General features: G+C 37.6%; 2 protein-coding genes across 3 annotated transcripts in view; both read left to right on the top strand.

Moving 5' to 3' along the window:
* Positions 1 to 21446, top strand: part of LOC142340653 (receptor tyrosine-protein kinase erbB-2-like) — a 46634-nt gene that overhangs the window by 18194 nt on the left and 6994 nt on the right. Inside the window, exons 3-4 of the mRNA XM_075391344.1 lie at positions 3617 to 3778; positions 16837 to 17037. Coding sequence (XP_075247459.1) covers positions 3617 to 3778; positions 16837 to 17037 — 363 coding nt within the window. The remainder of the gene's footprint in view (positions 1 to 3616; positions 3779 to 16836; positions 17038 to 21446) is intronic.
* Positions 13454 to 21446, top strand: part of LOC142341447 (uncharacterized) — a 545892-nt gene continuing 537899 nt past the window's right edge. For both annotated transcript variants that reach the window (XM_075392396.1, XM_075392397.1), the window contains exon 1: positions 13454 to 13470. The gene's annotated coding sequence lies outside the window, so the exon portion shown is untranslated. The remainder of the gene's footprint in view (positions 13471 to 21446) is intronic.

Below are 21446 nucleotides of genomic sequence, written 5' to 3' on the forward strand. Positions count from 1 at the left end.
CAAGATCTAAAAAAAATTTAGCAGAAACATGAAAATTGTCAAATTGCCCTTTTTTGGGCTTAAATGACAACAAGGAGGCTCGGTAATGTGGGATGGCACATAAGGTTCCGACCCCGCTCATCCACAATTTTTGCATAATTGTCTGCCAAAGGACAGAACAGATAGAAAAACACAAAAATTCAATTTTTTTTCAATAAAACTGGTGTCTGAACGGAAAGATAGCCTCCAAAGCAAATAACTCAGTGGAGTAAAAAGTAAATAACTCAGTGGAGTAAAGATGAATTAGATTGATGAGAATTGCCTATATTAAGAAAGCGAGCGAAGACGAACGGCAAAATCAAACAACAACAACAAACATTAATTACATCAAAAAATTTATGCCCCTTTTAAAAAACAAAACTTAATAACCAAGTCAAAATAGCGTCAGATAAAACTGAAACTAAACAATATAACTTGTACTTCACCACCAGAAAAAAAGATTAGTCATTAGTTTATATTAAGGCTGGGTAACAATTAGACATTAGACAAAGAAGAACAGAAACTTTAAAGTTAGAAAATTCGCTGGATTTTTTTTAAGAAAAACAATTAATTTCAAAGTAATGAAAAACTTTAGGAATCAACTAAAAAATCCCATAGGTTTACAATTACCAATGCTTCTATGGAAGGGATTTAAGAACTGTCGGTATTCAATTTTTCATGCAGTTACAAAAGGAACAACAAATAGAAAACAAACAAAAAATCAATTAAAACCTGACAGAAAATGATTTCGAAGCCGAAAAGCCATACTATGGCCCTCAAAATATGTTTGATTGCACATTCGTAGAACACCGAAAATGTATTATGTGACCCCTTATTAATGAAACTAGGTAACTATCAATCAAAAAGAAAAAAATGCAAAGTTATGTAAAACTTGTTTTTTTCGAAAAAAATTTAATTCATACGTCATCCGAATTCTTTCAAAACATTGGATTTTGTGACACCAATTCCTTTTGACAACCTCCCTTGAAATGTATTATGTGATCTCTCATTATTGAAACTGGTTAACAATTAGACTAAAAAAAGGCAAGATTATATTATGTAATACTTGTTTTTTATGGAAAAAAAATTTTTTTCCAAAGACATGAAAGCCATTAAATAAAATTGAAAAATTTAAAAAGATTCGTTTATTCTTCCAAAGGAAGCCCTCGAGAACCGCAATTATCCAGAACATGTCTTACGTCTGCAAAAAGAACGTCAAATAAGACAAAATTCAAAAAATATTTTACTTTTTTTTGTGGAAAACCCGTGTCGGTACCAGTAAAGTCATAACGAATTCTTTAAAAACACTAGATTTTGTGACACCGATCCCTTTTGACTTCGCATGAAATGTATTATGTGACCTCCCATTAATGAAACTAGGTCAAAATTAGACCAAAAAGAAAAAAGCAAGATTATATAATATTTGTTTTTATCGAAAAAAATTTATTTCCAAAGACATGAAAGCCATTAATTACAAAATGAAAAATTGAATAAGTTCGTTTTCTCTTCCAGTGGAAGCCCTTGAGACCTGCAATTATCCAGAATAAGTCTTACGTCTATAAAAAGAACGTCAAATATGACAAAAATCAAAAATTGACTTTTTGGAAAAACCCGTGTCGAAGCCAGTAAAGTCATAACGAATTCTTTAAAAACATTAGATTTTGAGAAACCAATCCCTTTTGACACCTTCCATTGACAATAATAATGTCATCTTTAGCCTTTAATTAACAAGACCAGGCAAGAAACAGACAACAAAAGGAACAAAATTGCGAAGTTGAAATGTTTTTTTTTTTCATTTTGGAAACCAATTGTTTTCGAAGAGAAAAAATGGAGGCAAAATTCAATAAGCCATTTTTTATTTGAAAATCAAGTTTTTTAAAAGTCAAAATGACCACAAGTTTTCAAGCAATCAACTAGATAAATTAGTTTCGAGCTAATTAGGAAGCCAATAGGAACTATCACTAGTGAGCTTTGATTTGAAATGTTCTGTTATTTAATTAATATAAAAAAGATCGAACTTTTTTTTATAAAAAACCGACTGACGATAATTCGAATTATTTGTGGATTGTAACGGTCCAAGATTGGTACAGAACTAGTCCTGCTAATGTTGATTGTTCATTAGGAATATTTAATTTTTGGAATGTCTTTGATATAGATATTTTGTTAGTTAAAAAAACAAAAATAAATGCTGCGTTTTTGATAATCAACGAATAAAGTTAGCAAAAACGGCAAAGTTTTATTTACAGAGCACTCTCAACGGAAGTTGAAGTGGAATTAGCCCCCTTTTCATCAGCCTACAAAGATTATGTTAGTGGTGTTTGGGTGTGCACTTCCTGCAAATTTAATCAGAGTGGACTAAAGAAACTTATTTCGAGCTGTTTTTGATGAAAAAGTCTGAATTTTGTGAAATATTTAGCCGGAATTTGTGACCAAAAAAATTCAATGCAAATAGCCGACAATTTATTTTGTCTTTAAACGTAAAATCAACAACTTTTTCTAGAAAAATGTTATTAAATTTTATCAAAATTGGCGAAATTTTAGTCAAAAATTCCGAAAAAAGGTGAATGAAATCAACGGAATTCAATCTATTTTCTCGAAACTTTAAACCTCGATATCTCCCTGTCAAAAACGAAAATCAAAAAACATCTTTTTAATTCCATATTCTACGCTGGACAAGCTTTCTAATGATACCAGTCGCAACTCTCTACGATGAATATATCGATCGGCCAAAATTGACTGAACAAAAAAAACCCATTTGAGTATATAGTTCCTCCCCCCTCAAGAGGGGTCGAAACAATAATGCAGAATATTAAAATCAAGAAAAAAACAAAAACTATGGAAGAGCGTATGACGTTACGGGTTACTAAAAATCATTTGAAAACTTAAATTGAGATGTTTGTCTAAAAGCAAACAGAATTTCACTCTTCAATTTACAAACAGCTCCCTAATACTCTGCAGTTGACTTTTCATCTTAGAATTTCAGCGCATTTCTTCGAAATTCAAGCGCATTTCTTAGAATCTCAACGAAACGAGTATAAGCAAAAAAAGAAGAACTATTCGTTAAAAATGGGCTCAAAATGAGCTGACTTCAAATGTTCTGAAGTTTTCAGAAGGAGCTGAACGATCTGCGTTTATTAGTCGCTGAATTTTGTTGGAAGAAATGCGCTGAAATTCTCAAAGGAATGCGCTGAAAGACTATGGCAACATTATGAACGAAATGACTGACGCTGAAATTCTGAGATTGAGATGAAGTTCCAAAATTTTTGTAAAAGAAACTTTGAGGTGAACATGCGCTGAACGTTTTGTGAGAGCTGAAATGCGCTGCAATTTTTCAAATTTTATGGAAATACGCAGAAAGATGTATCCCAGAGTTGTTCTGAAATTGTTCCAAATTTGAATAAAAACGGTGCCAAATTTACAAAATTTCGATCCATTCAAATCATTAACTGGATTTCTTCAATAATTTGATTGCTTTCAGTTCAATTTTTACGTTGAAACGTCTTGCGCACTTGAAATATATTTAAATAGTAGTTATAGTCGAGACAGTTTTTTTCATGGGCAGAGTCAAATTATTGTGACATATTTTGTTTGATTGCAGAGATATCGAGAGGCGGTGTGTTCATAAAAAGGAATCCGGATTTGTGCTACATCAACCTGGTCAACTTCTCAGACATCTTGCAGAAGGATGACAATTCTGATCCTCTATCTTCAGTTTACATGACAGAAAATGGATTCTCCGAGAGATGCAACAAATTCAGAGGTTAGTGTTATAACAAAAATTGAGTTCACTAAATTATCTTTCAATTTTTTGTTTGGAAAAATGTTTTTTTTTTCGTTCTTTTATACATGTTTTTTCTTGTTCCACTTAAAAAACGTAGCGACTAGGAGTAGAATTCTGCACTATTCCGCTAAATTTTCACTAGCTTTAATTTTTCTGTTTCAAAACACTACCTCACTCGGTAGTTTATAGTAAACTGAGAATAACACGTATTAACACGTGCTTCGTTGAAACTTTGGTATTTTTTCGTGATACGTACGCCGCGATTATCAATGTGGTTCATCATTTTCCGCTGCAATTTACGGAATTGTCACAAAGCTACTGAATTTTTAACATCGTGAATTGCCTGCTATGATATGATGAAAAAAATATTGTTATGAAGTAAATAAAAGAACGAATTTTAGCCTAATTGTTGTGATAAACTTATTAAATAGATGACGAATTGAATTCCCGATCTACAGTTTTACTGAGTTAATATTGGTGCTGCGAAGTTCGGCAGATTTAAACTGGCTTACGACTTACCGTGTGTATAATTTATTCTACATTAAATCACGCCTTCATCCGTTGCATAGTCTAAAACAAGGTGGTTTGCCACATGTTTGCAATCCAGGGTCAACAATCCTCGGGTTTTTTTATCACAAATTGATTGGTCCACAGAATTGGCAAATTTATGTTTAAATTTGATGAGTCAAATTAGTCAACAACGGGCATTTGTAAAACAAATGTTTCTTGACCCTTATAACGCATGGGATTGATTGCTGTGTCTAATTGGGTTCGGGGGCGGGAACTCGACGAAAGCCGGACCTAGCTGCTTGATCAAGTGGGAATTTCGAGAGAGGGGCATAGCATCCTCATCTAATCAACTATACGACTGTAACGACGATCAAACTTTGCACAACAGCCACAGAAAATTTCCAGATGAAGAAAAGCTAGTTGCTGAGAAAGAGTGATACTACAAATTGACAAACTTCAAAAACTGTGAGACAAAATTTCTGTACACACTTCCTTGCAGTGAAATTAATTTGAAATTAGACGGCAGGAAACCCAACCCCCAACTTTTTAATCTTCGATATTGCATGGGGTAGTGATATTAAGCGCTTCTTTGTAGAAAAAATTAGTAAGTGGCCCCGGAAATATAAATTCTGTGACAAAAAACATCGACTTTGAAAATTTTCAGGAGATTTACAGAAATTTCGTAGTTGGTTTGTATATCAAAAAATAACCTCTGATTTAGAGATAATCGCGATAATATCATGCCAAATTGTTCAATATTGAAAATTTTTTGTCAATTTTGATGCAATTCCAAAAACACAGAATATCAATATCGAACATTGGAAAACCGTACTTTCACGCACAAAACTGTATAGTTTATTGGATTACCGCTCCGTATTCCAGAAAAGGCAAAATATTGACCCAAAAGAGAAAAAAATTGAACAAAATTATAAAATTTTGACAAATTTGTCACAAAATCAATTTTCCAGGAAGAAGGTTTGTAATTTGAAAGAAATTCAATAAACACAAAAGAGTTTTGAAAATTTTTACAATCTCCGGCCAACATAAAAAAATTATCGAATCACTACAATTTTTCCTCGTAGCTCGTTTATGTACCATTTCGTCCGCGTCCTTTTCGTCCTTTAACTCCATTTCGCTTTTCGATTTGTTTCGCTACTGTTCCGGATTTTGATGTAGTATGTCATATGTGATGAAGTATGTTGTTGCTTTTGCTGTAGTATGTTGAGTATGCTAGTATGATGGTTTGTTGTTTAGGTCGCATGGTTTTTTTAGGGTGTGACTTAAGTTTTTCTCGAGCTACGGCTGGACTGTCCTTTGACTTTTCAACTGTACTAAATTTCAAGCCCTCCTGTTGTAGTATATTGATTTTGCTGCTGTATGTTTGTGTGTACTTGTATGATTGCTAGTTGGTTTGGCCTTTTGCCTTCTAGGGTGTGACTTAAGTTTATTCTCGAGTTACGGTTGGATTGTTTCTTGACTTTTCCAACTGTCATTGTCTACAAATACATTTCTGTAGTTTATTTAATTTATCTGTCGCTTGTTTAATATTGTTAGTATGCTGATTGGCTGTTTTGGTTTGGGTAATGCTGGGGTGTGACTTAAGTTTATTTTGGAGATTTGGCTGGTAAATTTCTCGACCTTTTCACCCTTTTAGTGTACTACTGCGTTGCCGTAAACTAATTTGTTGTTAATATAAGCCACATAACAAAATATGCTAGATTGTCTTGCAGTAGCTCCTCTCCTTCTTCCAAAGGTGTGACTTAAGTTTTTTTTGGAGTTACGGTTAGATTGTTTGGTTGAGTTTTGCTGTGGTCTGTCAACATAGTTCTTTCTGACCTCATTCCCCGCGCGTTCTTTCCCCACCGTTCCGTTTCAATGCGTTGCGCGTTTCTCGCTCAACTTCCTGTCCGTCCTGTTTTTGTTCCGTCGCGCACTGCTCGCTCATTTTCTCGTCCGTCCCGTTTCCGTTGCGTCGCGCGTTGCTCGCTCGACTTCCCGTTCATCACAGTTCCTTTTTTTCGCGCGTTGCTCATTCGACTTCTCGTGTGTCCTCTGTTTCCCTCCGCGTTGAGAGCATAGCGTTCAGCGCTCCACTACTGTTTTTGTCGGGCACTGTGTGATCGACGACCTTTTCTGCTCTTTGGGCGGTTTGTTTTACAGACTGTCTACAGTCTGATCTGTTTTGGTGCCTTTTGCGTTGGGTTTGTTTTGCGTGGACTTGATTGTTTTGGAGTGTGCATATAATAGATAACCGTGTGCAGTGGTGGTTTTGCTGGTTTTGGAATTAATAACATCGTGATGTCTAATAGTCTTGATCAAAAAGTCAAAAAATTGTACGCTGCCAGGTGAAAGGGTGAAGCTGAATTGCAGGCCATACATGAAGATATCCTCCAATGTATAAATAGTCAAAGTAGGCGAGTGAAAGTGGTACGCCTAGTAACAAAGTGCAACGAGGCATTTATGACTGTTGTAGAGAAAAATGAGTACCTGATTGCATTTGCTGGAAAAACGGAGGACCCAAGTGCACCTGCTCCTTCGTTAGAGTCTTATTTGGAAGCGATGACAACTAGGAACGACAAGATCTTCGCTTCAGCACGAAAATACATCAACTCTGCTGATGATAAAGTGAGTGAATTTCAGGAACCGAGGGCTTCCATTCGTTCCAGAGATCCCTCACTGATGGTCTCATCAAAAACATCTAGTCAGCGTACACATGATTACGTAATTGCTAAAATGAAGCGCGAGGAAATTGAAAAACAGAATGAGTTAGCCATTGGCTTCGCTAAGCAGAAAAAGCAGATGGAACTAGATGAATTGGAGGAAGACAACAGGAAACGGTTGACAGGGGCCACTCTGCAAGAATTTGAATTTCTGGACGCTGTTGCCAAAGGTAGCCATTCTGAAACAACTGCAAATGCTAGGAGCTCAGTGAGAAGTGAAAAGGTTGTCCAGGACTGGATCAATACCTCACTTGCTTTAAGTTTTAGTAAGGAAGAGAAAACCAGTGAACCAAAGGTTAAGATTGACCCTTCAGAATGCCCTAGCCACAACAACGGCAAAACAGTGGAAGATCAGAACACTGAAATTTCAAGGCATTCTATTTCAGAAAATTGTCGAAGCAATTACATTTTAAGCTATGAGACCCTACAGCAACTCGACCCTTTTATACTCCACCTTAAAATTTTGTGGCTGCTGCTAACACAGGCGTTATACCAGCACACCAACGGGCGCAAATGTATCAAACAGGCCAACAAGGCACGGCGCTTCCAAGTATACTTAACCAAGGAACCGCAGATAGTCACCCGCCTTCTGTACACGCACAAGGGGCTTCATCACCACCCATTCAAGAGCCCGTTCGACCACAAATCAATCAAAATAATTCGTCCGATTCTTACCACACGCACAACTTCAAATTTCAGAATCCAGAGCTCCTGAAACATCAAGTCTACCTAAGAATAATTTGGCCCAGCGTATATGCTCCCGACAACAAATTAATTTTGTTTCCCGAGCACCAAACGCCACTCTTCCTCTTTTTCCAACAACAAATCATCCAGACCCCGCAATAAACGTTCCCTTGCACCCAAGCGCCCCACAAAGTCAAAACACTCAGCAGCACAACTCCGAACCCGCTCATCATAATGACCTTCCTATTCCGAACCCAGTCTTTGCACCTATCCTCACTACTCCCATCCCACACGCCCCTTGGATTAATCAGCCTCTTCGTCAACAACACTTTTCAGAATAAAAATAACCGAGTACACAAAGTTGTACGTTCCGTTGGCCCTCCTGTCCCAAATATGCCCAATATCCCTCTTGGCCAAAAATTTGTGCCCAATATGCGTCATTGGCGGTTTCCACAGCGCGGACCATCAATAGATAACCAAGACACTACCACCGTGAATAGTGTGCCTCCAAATGTACATGCACATATCGCACCCTCAAGCACTAATGTTCCACTACGAAGACATCAGAATTCACTCCTTTTGATTGATATGCAATCATCATTAGGTGCACAACACAAAAACCAGATCGCAACTACTAGTAATGTTGTACCTGGTCTAGAGAATCCGGTTTGTCAGCCAACATACCCTTATGTTGGGCCCACTCCGTAGATTGGAGTAGTCCGCAGGTGTCTGCGCCTGCGCCTCCAATATCGGACAATGCGTCATTTATTAGGGAATTAGCTGATGCAATAACCAGCAAAAAGAATGACCCGCTGCCCGAGTTGAAACTTGCACAATTTATTGGCAACCCATTACAGTGGCATTAGTGGTATGGTCAATTCAAAAGCGCGATTGAATCGCACTCAATCACTGATGACAATAAATTGACGTACCTTAAAACACTCGTCACCGGTAAAGCAAAAGTTGCAACCGCCGAGTTTTTCACTGTGGTTTAATGTACAAGGATGCACTAAGGACTTTTAAACGTAATTTTGGCCCACCACAGGCAGTCGTAAGTGCACATTTGGATAAAATTATCAATTTTCCACCTCTTAAAATGCACAATAGTGATAGAATCACTAACTATTCTGCAGCCATATCCAGCCTCGTTTGGGTTTTCAAGCCACTATTATTTGATGCTGACTTGAAGAGCGCTTACCTCCTTAACCAATTGGTACAGAATTTACCACCAAATATAAAAGAGTCATGGTTGCTCTTCACGGTCAAAAAACACTCGGTTAAGCCTACCCTCCTTGATATTAACGGTTGGCTAAAAGAAAAGGCTGAGGCCCATGATCTTATGAAACAAAGCGCAACCAAGACAAGGCCTGAAGATAACAACACTTCAGTAAACAAGACCAAAACGGCCTCAAAAGTGTTTGCATCATATTCACAACAAAGGGAAACAAAGAAGCAAAGGCCATCTTCTTCCACAAACACTTACTCTCGCTGCATTGTATGCAAATGGAACCACCGGCTTTGGGAGTGTCGAGTTTCCAAGGAAAAGACTCCAACCCAGAGAGCCCAAAGTTGGTGGCGGATAACAAACTTTGCTTTTCGTGCTTACGGGACAAGCACACATTCCGCGAGTGCCCTCAACCAAGAATGAGCCAAGCAGAAGGGTGTAATAGTTCGCATAACACACTATTGCATGGAGCAGATAGGGTTTTCCCAACAAAACAGTCAACAAATTCCAGTACCATTCAGCCTTCTGGCAACACAGGTCAAAGTAAAGCAACCACTAGTCAACAGCCGTATAATAAGACCACAACAATGTCATCTGATACTGATGTTAAGGGCTCCTTCAGGCAACGGAATTTCAGTTGATCAATCCGTCCGGTGTAGATACCAAGGCTTAAGTTTTGTGTGATACCGCCTGCAGTAACTCATGGGTGGCCGGTAGTCTCACAGATAGACTCGGTTTGCACGGAAAAGCACTAAAGCTAACTGTCAAAGGTATTAACACCGAAGAGGTAGTTGATACTAGGGTTGTTGAAGTTATTATGAAACCAAGAGAACATCAGGATTTCGAACCATTTACCATCAACCCTTTCGTTAAAAAGAGTCTGAACGTCGGCTCTGACATAATTAATGTGCAGGCCCTGCAAGAGACTTACCCACACTTAGCAATCCCTGGTCCCGTGACATATTCCTATAAACACATTGAGATGATACTCAAACAAGATGTCTATCATGTCATCTGCCCGTTAAACTACTTCTCAGCCGATGAGAAGCGTTCACCCGTTGCCGTACGCTTACCCATAGGTTGGGCCTTATGCGGTCCGTTGCCATTAAGTTCCTGTTTAACCTCAACGTGCTTTTAAGTGAATATCGAACATGACAATGAGTTAGCAAGGCAAGTAAAGTAATGGTACGACATTGAATCATTCAGGGCAAAAAAGCAGGTCGACTCAAGATCTGCAGCAGACGCAAGGGCTCACGAAGTCTTTGAGAATAGCACCATACACAATGGCCTGAGATAGGATGTCGGAATGATGTGGGCAGCAGATAACACCCAGCCCCCAAATAATTACTTCTCCTCCCTTGTGCAACTAAAGTCTCTCGAAAAACGATTGGCCAAGGATGAAGACCTTAGGGAGAAGTATACTAGTACCATCAAGGAAGATCTAAATAAGGGGTATGTAATTGAGGTTCCGGACGCTCACAAGGTTGAGAACCCGTCCGACAAAGAGTGGTACCTACCCCAGCATACGGTTTTAAAACCGAACAAACCGGGTAAGGTGCGTACGGTGCTCAATGGAGCAGCAACATTTCATGCTGCCTCACTGAAAAACTCTTTGCTCACTGGCCCTGATTTGCTCCAAACTTTTATTTACGTACTTCTTCGCTTCAGACAACATCCATATGCCGTTTCTGTCGACATCGCGGGAATATTTCTACAGGTTGGTGTATTACCATCAGATCGACCATCACTTCGCTTTCTGTGGCGGGAGGAACCCACAACTAACGTTGTAGTGTATCAATATACGCGCCATATATTCCGGGCTAAAGAATCGCCCACATGCGCCAACTATGCATTACAACGCACTACGAGAGACAATGCCAAGTTTTACCCCGAAGCTGCAAAAGCCGTCCGAGAAAACTTCTACATGGACAATCACCTTGACCCAGTACAGTCGCCTGAGAAAGCCACCAACAGATCGGAGGAGTTGGTACATCTTCTCCATATTGGTGGGTTCAAGCTTACAAAGTTCGTAAGCAGTGTGCCAAATCTGGCTGTCCGAATTGATGGTTCTCCTCAATATACTGAGCCCAAGGTTATTGTGTCATGTCAGGAGGACTCATAGCATGTACTCGGTTTAAAGTACGATCACACTAATTACACTTTATTTGTGAGTAGGGGTAAAAGCTGCGCTATCACCAAGTCCATCAAGCATCGCTTGCTCCTAAGTCTTGTCTCGAAAGTCTTTGACCCCATTGGTCTTGTCGCACCGTTTACTGTCGGTGCTCGACTGCTCTTAAAGGACATCTGTTGTGTCACAGGACACATCAACAAAAACAACAATGGGATGACAAGCTTCCGCAGGAAATGCTTAAAAGATTTTTTGGTTTGGAGTGTGGACTTACCAAAGCTTGAAAGCATCAAGATTCTCCGAAGTTATTTTAGGGGACCCTTTGATAATATAGAGTTGCATATGTTCGTTGGCAGTTCCCTGGATATTTTCAGTGCGGTCGCAAAAGCTTGAGTTTGTTTTGGGGAAAGCACTCGTGGCGCCAATGAAAGTAAGGATTGTCCCTAAACTCGAATTACAAGCAGCTCTACTTGTTGCTCGACTGAAAAAGGAAATTACACAAGCACTTACTGTAACTGTTAACCAAGTATTCATGTGGACAGACAGCACGACCGTTCTTCAGTGGATAAAGTCTAATAAAAGCAATCAATCTTTGTTGCAAACCGAGCTTGTGAAATTTTAGAGTATACAAGCGTTGACCAGTGGAACCACGTCGCAACTAAGGATAATACCGCTGACGCTGGCACGCTTGGAATATCTGCTGAAGTTTTGCAACTAAGCAGTTGGGTCAAAGGTCCACATTTCCTAATTAATTCACGTTTCCCGTTTGTACCGAACAAAGACGTCATTAATAACTTTTAAATTGGCCTCAACCAAGCAATAACTGTATAAGACACTGTATCTCTCGCTACATCTGTCAAAAAACAGATAACTCCCATTCCTTCAGTATTTCCGTTTGATAAGTTTAATTCCCATCAAAAGTACCTGCGCATTGCCGCATACGCTCTCCGGCTTTTGCCGAAACAAACCGGCTACCGTAAACTCGATGGTAGCATTACTGAGCCTAATGAGTTTGACGAAGCCGAGCGTCATCTACAGTACTTGGTGCAAGAAGAGTCTTTTGAAAGCGAAAGAAAAGATCTTCTTAACAATAAATCTATTAAACGGAGTAGCCAAGTTGATCCACATTCTTCATTTATTAGTCCAGATAGGCTAACCTGTTCCTCGGGTCGCATCAAGCGGTTAATGGAAGTTGGGTTTAACGTAAAGTACCCAATGATCTTAGATGAACGTCATCCGTTTGTAAAACTGTTCTTTGAACGCACCCTAGTAAAGCATTTTCATCAAGGCATTGAATACCTAAGATCAATTTTGCAGGAACACTATACAGTTTTGAAATTAAGATCATCTTTACGTTCAATCAAAGCACACTGACTAAGATGCCGAGAATTCCAAGCTGTAACTACTCAACCAGTCTTGTCTGGTTTACTTAAGGAGAGACTTGCTTACCAGTCTCCTCCCTTCATAAACACTGGAGTTGACTACTTTGGGCCGTTCTATGTTACTGTACGCCGTACTACTGAGAAAAGGTGGGGCTTCCTATTTACCTGTCCCACTACTCGCGCTGTCCATGTCGAGATAGTTACACCCATGGACACCAGTTTTTGTGTCATGGGAGTTGAGCGGTTTGTGTTACGTAGGGGTACACCTGTCATGATTTGGTCGGACAATGGAACTCGGAGAAAGTATTGAAAACGAGGAACGTTGTTAACATTACAGCTGAGCCTGCTCATAAAGGCATAAAATGGAGGTTCAGTCCACCCAGCGCACCACAACAAGGTGGTATTTGGAAGAGGTTGGTACGCAGTTTCAAGCGCGTGTTGTATACTATTCTTTGCACTCGTCGCCTCACGGATGAGAGGGTGCATACTACCTTTTGTCTCGTGGAGACTGCTCTCAATTCGCGTCCTTTAACACCCGTAAGCGCTGATCCGTGCGATTTGAACGCTCTAACGCCTAACCACTTTCTTTTAAGAGAATAGCCTACTAGTATTCCGTCTGTTGTCGGCAATAAAGAGTTGGACCATCGCAGACGTTACGCTCGTGCGCAGCCGTACGTTAATGCGATCTGGTCCCGTTGGATCAGAGAGTACGTACCAACGCTGAACCGGCGCTCTAAGTGGCAGACGCCTGCCGAGCAACACCTTAAGACCGGTGACTTCGTTTGGATGTTTGAGGAAACCAACCCTAGGGGTTACTACCGAACCGTTCGGATTGTGCAACTCCGTTACGGTTCCGATTGCGTCGCGCGCTCTGCCGTTTTACAAACGTCGACCTGTTCATTCATCCGTCCGCTTGTAAAACTTATACCAGTTTTGCCAGCATCTTCTTCCGGGCCGGAGGAAGTTACGAAGTAAATAAACGAATGAATTTTAGCCTAATTGTTGTGATAAACTTATTAAATAGATGACGAATTGAAATCCCGAACTACAGGTTTTTACTGAGTTTATAATTATGATATACTGAAATCACAGCTGAAAAAAAATTATATAAGAGAAATGAAAAGTGGATTTTAAATAACAAAGCCGAATGATGTCTTCTTAATGGCAGTAGTAAATTGATGTTCAAAACACCCTGCCGGATTGACCTATTGACACTTCAGAACTAATTTCTTGGATTCTTAAACGTGCCCTGGTGATCGAAGAATTCAAAATCTTGCAAGTATCTGACAAGCAATCTTGGAAGGGAATACAATACACACTACTTGCAATCTGCTTGCAAGATTCCTGCAAGATTTCAATCCGCTCGTCACTAGGGTCTACTCTCCTCTAAAATATATTTGAAAAACTTTGTCACATAAAAATAACGTTAGAAAAGACGATCATTTTTTTTGAAAAACTCTGATTCGGAAACCAAAAATATTATTATGATTAAACAAAAGATACTTCAAATCATTCAAACAAAATAAAATAATAAACATGAATCAATTTCTTAAAGAATCACATTATAAAATTTTCGTCCGACTGTTTTCTTCCTAAAAATAAAAATGAATTTTAAAAGCTCCTACGTTACTATTCAAAGGAATTTTTCATATTGTGAGAGCAAGAAATGGTAACGGAGCATTAGATGAAGACTGTCAATTTCGCTTGGATAATCAAAAAATATACCCTAGGTTTTCTTTTTCACAATTTGGGTTGAAATACTCTGATTCGGTTTAGACAGCTGATTGACCTGATTGTCATTCATTGAGGTTGTTTGTCTTTAAGGTCGCTTGTCAGTGCACTCGCTCATCTTGTTTCTTATCTCACGACACTTTCTTCATCTCAGGAATTTTTTTTTGAACTTGATAGCTATGTCGCGAGAAAGTTATGGCTTCCTAAAAGATATGTATGAGTTCATAACAGCGTAGATTTCATTAAAAACCATAGACCAGTTTCACGTACCAGTGTCTGAAAACAAACTTCAATTTCCTTCACACTTAATGATTTTCACTCCCTTAGTACTTACTACTTTTAAGCTTTAAAATTTTTTGTCATCATTTTCGATACCTTCTCCAACTGAAAACTTTTAGCCAAATTTCTTTCACACCTGTTTTTGCTTTCTTTAGATGCTAAGTGGGGAAGAATTTGCTTTCATAAGACGAAAAAAACCTCTGTTGATCTGACTGCGGTTAGTGTCCACCAACTTTTCCCGCCGCTGCTTGGCAATTTCTTGCACAACTCATGAGTCATGAAAATACGTTTTAAAGAGCAAAAACATTATTCATCATTATACTCATCTAAGCAAAAGTTCTAGACGACTGAAAATTTTCAGATATTCTACCCGCACAGATTAGCTATATTAGTTTTTTTGGAAAAAAAGCCAACTCAGCTCTCCAGCAGCACACCCTTATGGCACACCCTAAAAAATTACCTCAACTGTAAGTAAATCAAACTTTGCAAAAGATTATTTACAACAGGATGCCAATTTTTTCCCGGATTGAGCCAACCACAGATCAATTTCTTTTACTTCTCATTTGCTTTATTACACCAAATAGTATATGTTTTTTTCACTTCAGCACATCTAGAGGACTTATTGCGTTATTTATTGAAAAAATGATTAATAATAACTGTTTCGCAAGTAAAAAGAATAGCTTGTAGATTTTAAGTTAAGTTTCGATGTCTTATAAATCTGTAGAGTTTTAAACTATCTTCAGAATGGAAATAGATGATAGAAAGGTATTTGCTTACGATTCCTTCGACATAATATTATGAAAAAATTTAAAAGTTTTTTTGCAAAAGTTTTGTTGCATTTTTTGTTGCATGTTTCCAAACCACCGGAGCATTCATTTTATCCAACGCAGGCATTAATCAATTAGATAGTGTACAATTTTTTTATCACCGTTGCACAGATTAAAAACACAAAAATTCGCAGTTTTTTAATTAAAATATTTTTATTTGAAGACTCTCCTAGCGGCTGCATGGATGCAGCTAATGGTTAACGCGGACGTTATTTGCTGATCAGATATCAAAAGATTTAGTTTCAGATTCTTTTAATCAAAATAATGTCCGGAAAATAAAAAAAATTGTCTGGGTGACTAACATTTCAACGGCCCGATCTTAGTGAATCACACTAATCGTTGTTAAAACTGAGCTGTAATTGAAAACGTAACCAATTGAAAAGTTGTGATAGCATTGTTCCTTTAAGAAATAATAGCGTTTTATACAGTACTCACTTGATATTTAAAACGATTCTACTGATAGCCTAGGTTTTGAAGAATTATCATTAACATGATAATAAAATCCGTCTTTCTTTTCATGTTGGCTGATTTCTCGATGCGAACAGCAGAGAAAAATCGTAGCAAACACATAAAGTCATATGTGGTTTTTAACCATCAAATGAAGTCATACCTGGATTCATAGATTGTTAGAAAATGTAAAAAGATCGTAAATGAAACCCTACTGAACATACGATTAACAGAAAATCAACAGAAAGATAAAAATTGTCAAAAATTGTTTTTATTTGGGTCTCATTAGTAAGATTTTCATATCTTTCTATTCATTATAAGTTATGTTGGAGATTTTCACGTGAAAGCATTTTGTACGCATGTGTACCAGAGTCAGGCAGTTTGGTTTTATGTCTCATGAACAAAGCAGGTCGGTATAAACATAAGCAAAATTGCATGAAAAAATAAGTTGGAAAATATGATTCTTACTGTTCTACTTTAGCTCAATGCCAAGCCCCTCATGCGTCAGCTCTGTTTAGTTTTTCCCTTTTATGTGAAATTCAGTCGTATACCGTTTTTCTCAAATAGCAGAAAGCTAACACAATCTTTTCACTAATGCAATTTTACATAGCAACATAGCAATTTTAAGTAAACATTGATTTTTGGGAACAGTTAGTGTATCATTGGTACTGCAAACGCAGCAGCACCAACTCCAAAAAGGTTTAAAATTCAGATATTTGGATACTACGGAATGGTCATTTTAACAAATGTTTAAAATCGTCTCTGGAACATTAAGTGGTCGAGGTATGTTTATCAAGAATGTTCATCCCAAGTAAAACCCTAACGGGACCCAAGTGGTTCCGGTTAGGGCAAACTCGTGATCTCAACCTGATGGGGTTCCTAAAAGGTGCGAATCAAATTCATGTTATCCGTTTTTGACTCTCCGGACAAATTGGCGCACATTATTTGTACTCCACCTCATCCCTCCCTCCCTCCCTCCCTCCATCCCTCCTCCTCCTCCCCCCCCCCCCCCCGATTGAGCGCTAGTGCTGTATTGTACCATTAGAATAAGCAATGACACGTGTTCCATAACGTACGGGGGATGAACATTGGATTGTGTTCTAGAAGAGGGAAAATTGATCTGTGGGGCTCACGTGACCAGTTCGACAACCCTGTCACCTGACAACCAAGGCATTGACAAAGTTACTCCCTTTTTGAACTCTACTGATGACGTCAACTCGGTGGCAGATGAAGAGGGAGGAGTTTTGGAACAGGTGTGCAAGTTCGGACACTGTTGGGGACCCAGAGAGGAAGATTGCCAAAATTGTGAGTTCCAAAAACCTTCTTGTGCTTCTTTTTTCACTTTGGAGAACTAGGGTGAGGCCAACCAACCAAATAAAGTTATTAAAGTTAATTAATTCATTTTAACTTAAAAAACTTGATGCAAATTAACTTTTAGGGTAAATCTGCCTTTCCCTAACTTATCCTAACTTAGACTAACTTTACCTTAATTCTATCTGAAAAGTTAAAACATCTTAAAAAAATTCAACTTTATTTTATTTGATTTGAAATTACTTAGCTTTACAGTTGATTCGTTGTGCCAATTGTCAGAAGTGAAAACCAGAGCTCTGATACGGTACTGACCATTCGATTATCACTGAATCAGCACTGTCTAAACTTTTAGTCCTAGATTTGAGATGATTAAGTTCAAAAAACTTCTTTTGTTGAAATCGGCCGTTCAATAGTTTAGATTCGCGTTTATCATTTTGTTCGCAGACTAAAACGAAATAATTCAAACATGCAACGACTAAATTCATCGTTTAGTTGAAATGCACTCAATACGACAATCAAAATAGTTTTTTTTTAAATTCAATTTATTTTATTCAAGTTTATATCACACGTTTGAGTTTCGCTTTCGTATCAACGCTCCCTTGGTTGACATGGTCGATACATTGTTCTTGTAAATGAGAATGTTGATAATTATGCAAAAAAAGTACTATTGAAAATTCCATTCGATTGCTCAAAACTAATATGCATAGTCTGATTGAGGGTTAATTCTATCAAGCAAATGTCTGTGTAGAGTTGGTTTTGAATGCCAAAAATCATGACCAGAAATTACATCAAGCAAAATCACAAAAAATACTGGTTTGGTTTGTTTATCCATATGGAAAACATTATGGTTTCAGTGGGTTATAATTCAAAATTAAAACTTTTAGAGTAATAAATAGAGCGGATAATGAGATTTTGAATTGGAAATACGTACTTAGTTACAGTCATGACTATCTTATATAGCGCATAATTGTATGTACTACTAATGTGAGGAAATAAGCTAAGCATTAGCTCTTACTGCACGAGCTATATCGCTAAGCATTTAGCCGCCGCGCTTAGCTGAGCTTGTTGTTGTTTGGGGCTATTCCTCTGCTGCTGGGCTTGAATTGCCAGCCAGTGGATTGAATCCTCGCAGAGTTGGAAAAAAATGCTCTTAGTTCAAATTCACTGCTTTTTATAGTATTGGTTTATACTTTTCGCCAACTGGCATAATCTGATTGAGTGATTCACTATGTCGACATAGACTACAGCAATAGCAGATAGGATTGTATCAGATAGCACTAAAAAATATTAAGCTGTTCATTGTATGTAGCACTGCTACATCTCACCCCAGTTTTAAGAAAATTGAAAAAGTTTTTTCAGTTTGTGAATATGACTTCTTCTCTGGTTGATCCGAATTTCTTTCTGTTCTTGCATTGCTTCGTTGCATCCAGTTATTGTGTTTTGTTGACACATCTGCTACGGCAATAATTCAATAATCTGCAGGTACCAAAGTGTGGGCAAAATCTGCTTCACCAAAAAGCCAATTTAGGCAAACAAATAAAATCAACGCTCTTTTTGGCGTTTTCAATAATAAACGAATGTAACTGACAAATAAATTGAACATCGCATTACGAAATAAGAATAATTACAATTGATAGCAACAAAAACAATGCAAGAAACGCATCCCTCCGGGAACAAAAAAACGAAAATAGTGGTAACAGTTAACGAAAGGAAGAAAGTCTCACATTCTTAAGGTGTGAATTTTTTGCTGCTCGGTCGCACCAGATTTTAGAGTAAAAAATAGAGCGGATAATGAGATGTTGAACTGGAAATACGTACTTAGTTACAGTAATCACTATCTAATATACCGCATAATTGTATCCACTACTAATTTGAGGAAATAAGCTAAGCATTAGCTCTTACTGCACAAGCTATATCGCTAAGCATTTAGCCGCCCCGCTTAGCTGAGCTTGTTGTTGTTTGCGGCTATTCCTCTGCTGCTGGGCTTGAATCGCCAGCCAGTGGATTGAATCCTCGCAGAGTTGGAAAAAAATGCTCTTAGTTCAAATTCACTGCTTTTTATAGTATTGGTTTATACTTTTCGCCAACTGGCATAATCTGATTGAGTGATTCACTATGTCGACATAGACTACAGCAATAGCAGATAGGATTGTATCAGATAGCACTAAAAAATATTAAGCTGTTCATTGTATGTAGCACTGCTACATCTCACCCCAGTTTTAAGAAAATTGAAAAAGTTTTTTCAGTTTGTGAATATGACTTCTTCTCTGGTTGATCCGAATTTCTTTCTGTTCTTGCATTGCTTCGTTGCATCCAGTTATTGTGTTTTGTTGACACATCTGCTACGGCAATAATTCAATAATCTGCAGGTACCAAAGTGTGGGCAAAATCTGCTTCACCAAAAAGCCAATTTAGGCAAACAAATAAAATCAACGCTCTTTTTGGCGTTTTCAATAATAAACGAACGTAACTGACAAATAAATTGAGCATCGCATTACGAAATAAGAATAATTACAATTGATAGCAACAAAAACAATGCAAGAAACGCATCCCTCCGGGAAAAAAACGAAAATAGTGGTAACAGTTAACCAAAGGAAGAAAGTCTCACATTCTTAAGGTGTGAATTTTTTGCTGCTCGGTCGCACCAGATCTTAGAGTAATAAATAGAGCGGATAATGAGATGTTGAATTGGAAATACGTACTTAGTTACAGTAATCACTATCTAATATACCGCATAATTGTATGTACTACTAATTTGAGGAAATAAGCTAAGCATTAGCTCTTACTGCACGAGCTATATCGCTAAGCATTTAGCCGCCCCGCTTAGCTAAGCTTGTTGTTGTTTGCGGCTATTCCTCTGCTGCTGGGCTTGAATCGCCAGCCAGTGGATTGAATCCTCGCAGAGTTGGAAAAAAATGCTTCTAGTACAAATTCACTGTTTTTTATAGCGATGGTTTATACTTTTCGCCAACTGGCATAGTCTGATTGGGTGATTCACTATGTTAACTTAGACTACAGCAATAGCACAATAGTATTGCATCAGATAACACTAAAACTTTTTGAGTTGTTCACTGTATGTAGCACTGCTACAAAACAAAACAAAACCCAGACATGTTATCTGCGATGAACTTGTCTGGGTTTAATTGAGATTTTTAAAATTAACTCTTGGACGAAGGAAAATTTGAATGACCAAACAAACCTAAGTTAATGAACCCTTTCAATTTGAGTTTACCCTTTTTGTTCCGATCCACTTGAGGGGGAGGATCTATATACTGAAATGGTTTCCTTTGTTCACTCCATTTTGGCCGCTTGATATATTCATTGAAGAGAATTGAGACTGGTATGTTTGAAAAGCCCATCCAGCGTAGAACATGAAGTTTAAAAGGTTTTTTGATTTTTGCTCTTCACAGGGAGTTATTGAGGTTTAAACTTTGTTTTGATTCATATACGTAATTCCCTTGTTTTTAATCACAATTTCGGTATTTCTTGACTAAGTAGTTTAGTTGATATGAGTTGAATACGCCAATCAAAATAGGTTTTATTTAAATTTAATTTATTTTGAAAAAAATTTTTATCACACGTTTGATTGATCAGTTTCCCTTTTGTATGAACGCGTCCTTGGTTTTAATTGTCAATATAATTTTCTTGCAAATGAGAATGTCGCTAATGATCCAAAAAATAGCACTATTGAAAATGCGGTTCACTTGCTCAAAAGTAACATGCATAGACTGATTGAGGGTTAATTCTAACAAACAAATGTCTGAACAGATGTGGTTTTGAACACCCAAAATCAGGACCAGAACACAAATCAAGCAAAATTACAAAAAATTACTGGTCGAGTTTGTTTATGCATTTGGAAATCAAGATGTTTTCAGTTGGTTATAATGCGAAATTAAAACAAAAGAATAGTTTTAGACTTTTAAGAGTTCTTGACTGCTATTTGACCTAATTTGCAGAAATATAGAAGAATAATTTGATTTTGTTGGACGCGCAGGAAATAGGGCTACGTTTTAACTCAACCTGGATTCCTAAAGTCACAATTATTCAGATTTTATTTGGGCTGGGTCTTTTCGAAAAAAAATCCACATTTCTGTTTTTTTATTAAGTTGATTACTGACAAAATAATTTTTGAAGTCAAAGCCAAATTAAACCTTAGTCTTTGAGAGAAAAGCTTATAGTTGTCATGCGTATGACTGTAAATGCGAAAATTTTTATTGCTTTCTTTTAATTTGCCTTCATTTTTCATTCTCTTCACTGAATCATGACTTTGTGCTATTAATCAAAGTTCCAATTGTTTTTAGGAGCTATAGTTGAACCTATAAATCGCTTCGACATGGTATCTAGTGCCTCTTATGACTTTGAAAACAATTGTTTAAGAAAGTAAGATTAGATTTGAAGATTGC

Source organism: Convolutriloba macropyga, chromosome 6, assembly GCF_964194025.1.
Source record: "Convolutriloba macropyga chromosome 6, txConMacr16.3, whole genome shotgun sequence".
NCBI classification, from domain to species: domain Eukaryota; kingdom Metazoa; phylum Xenacoelomorpha; order Acoela; family Convolutidae; genus Convolutriloba; species Convolutriloba macropyga.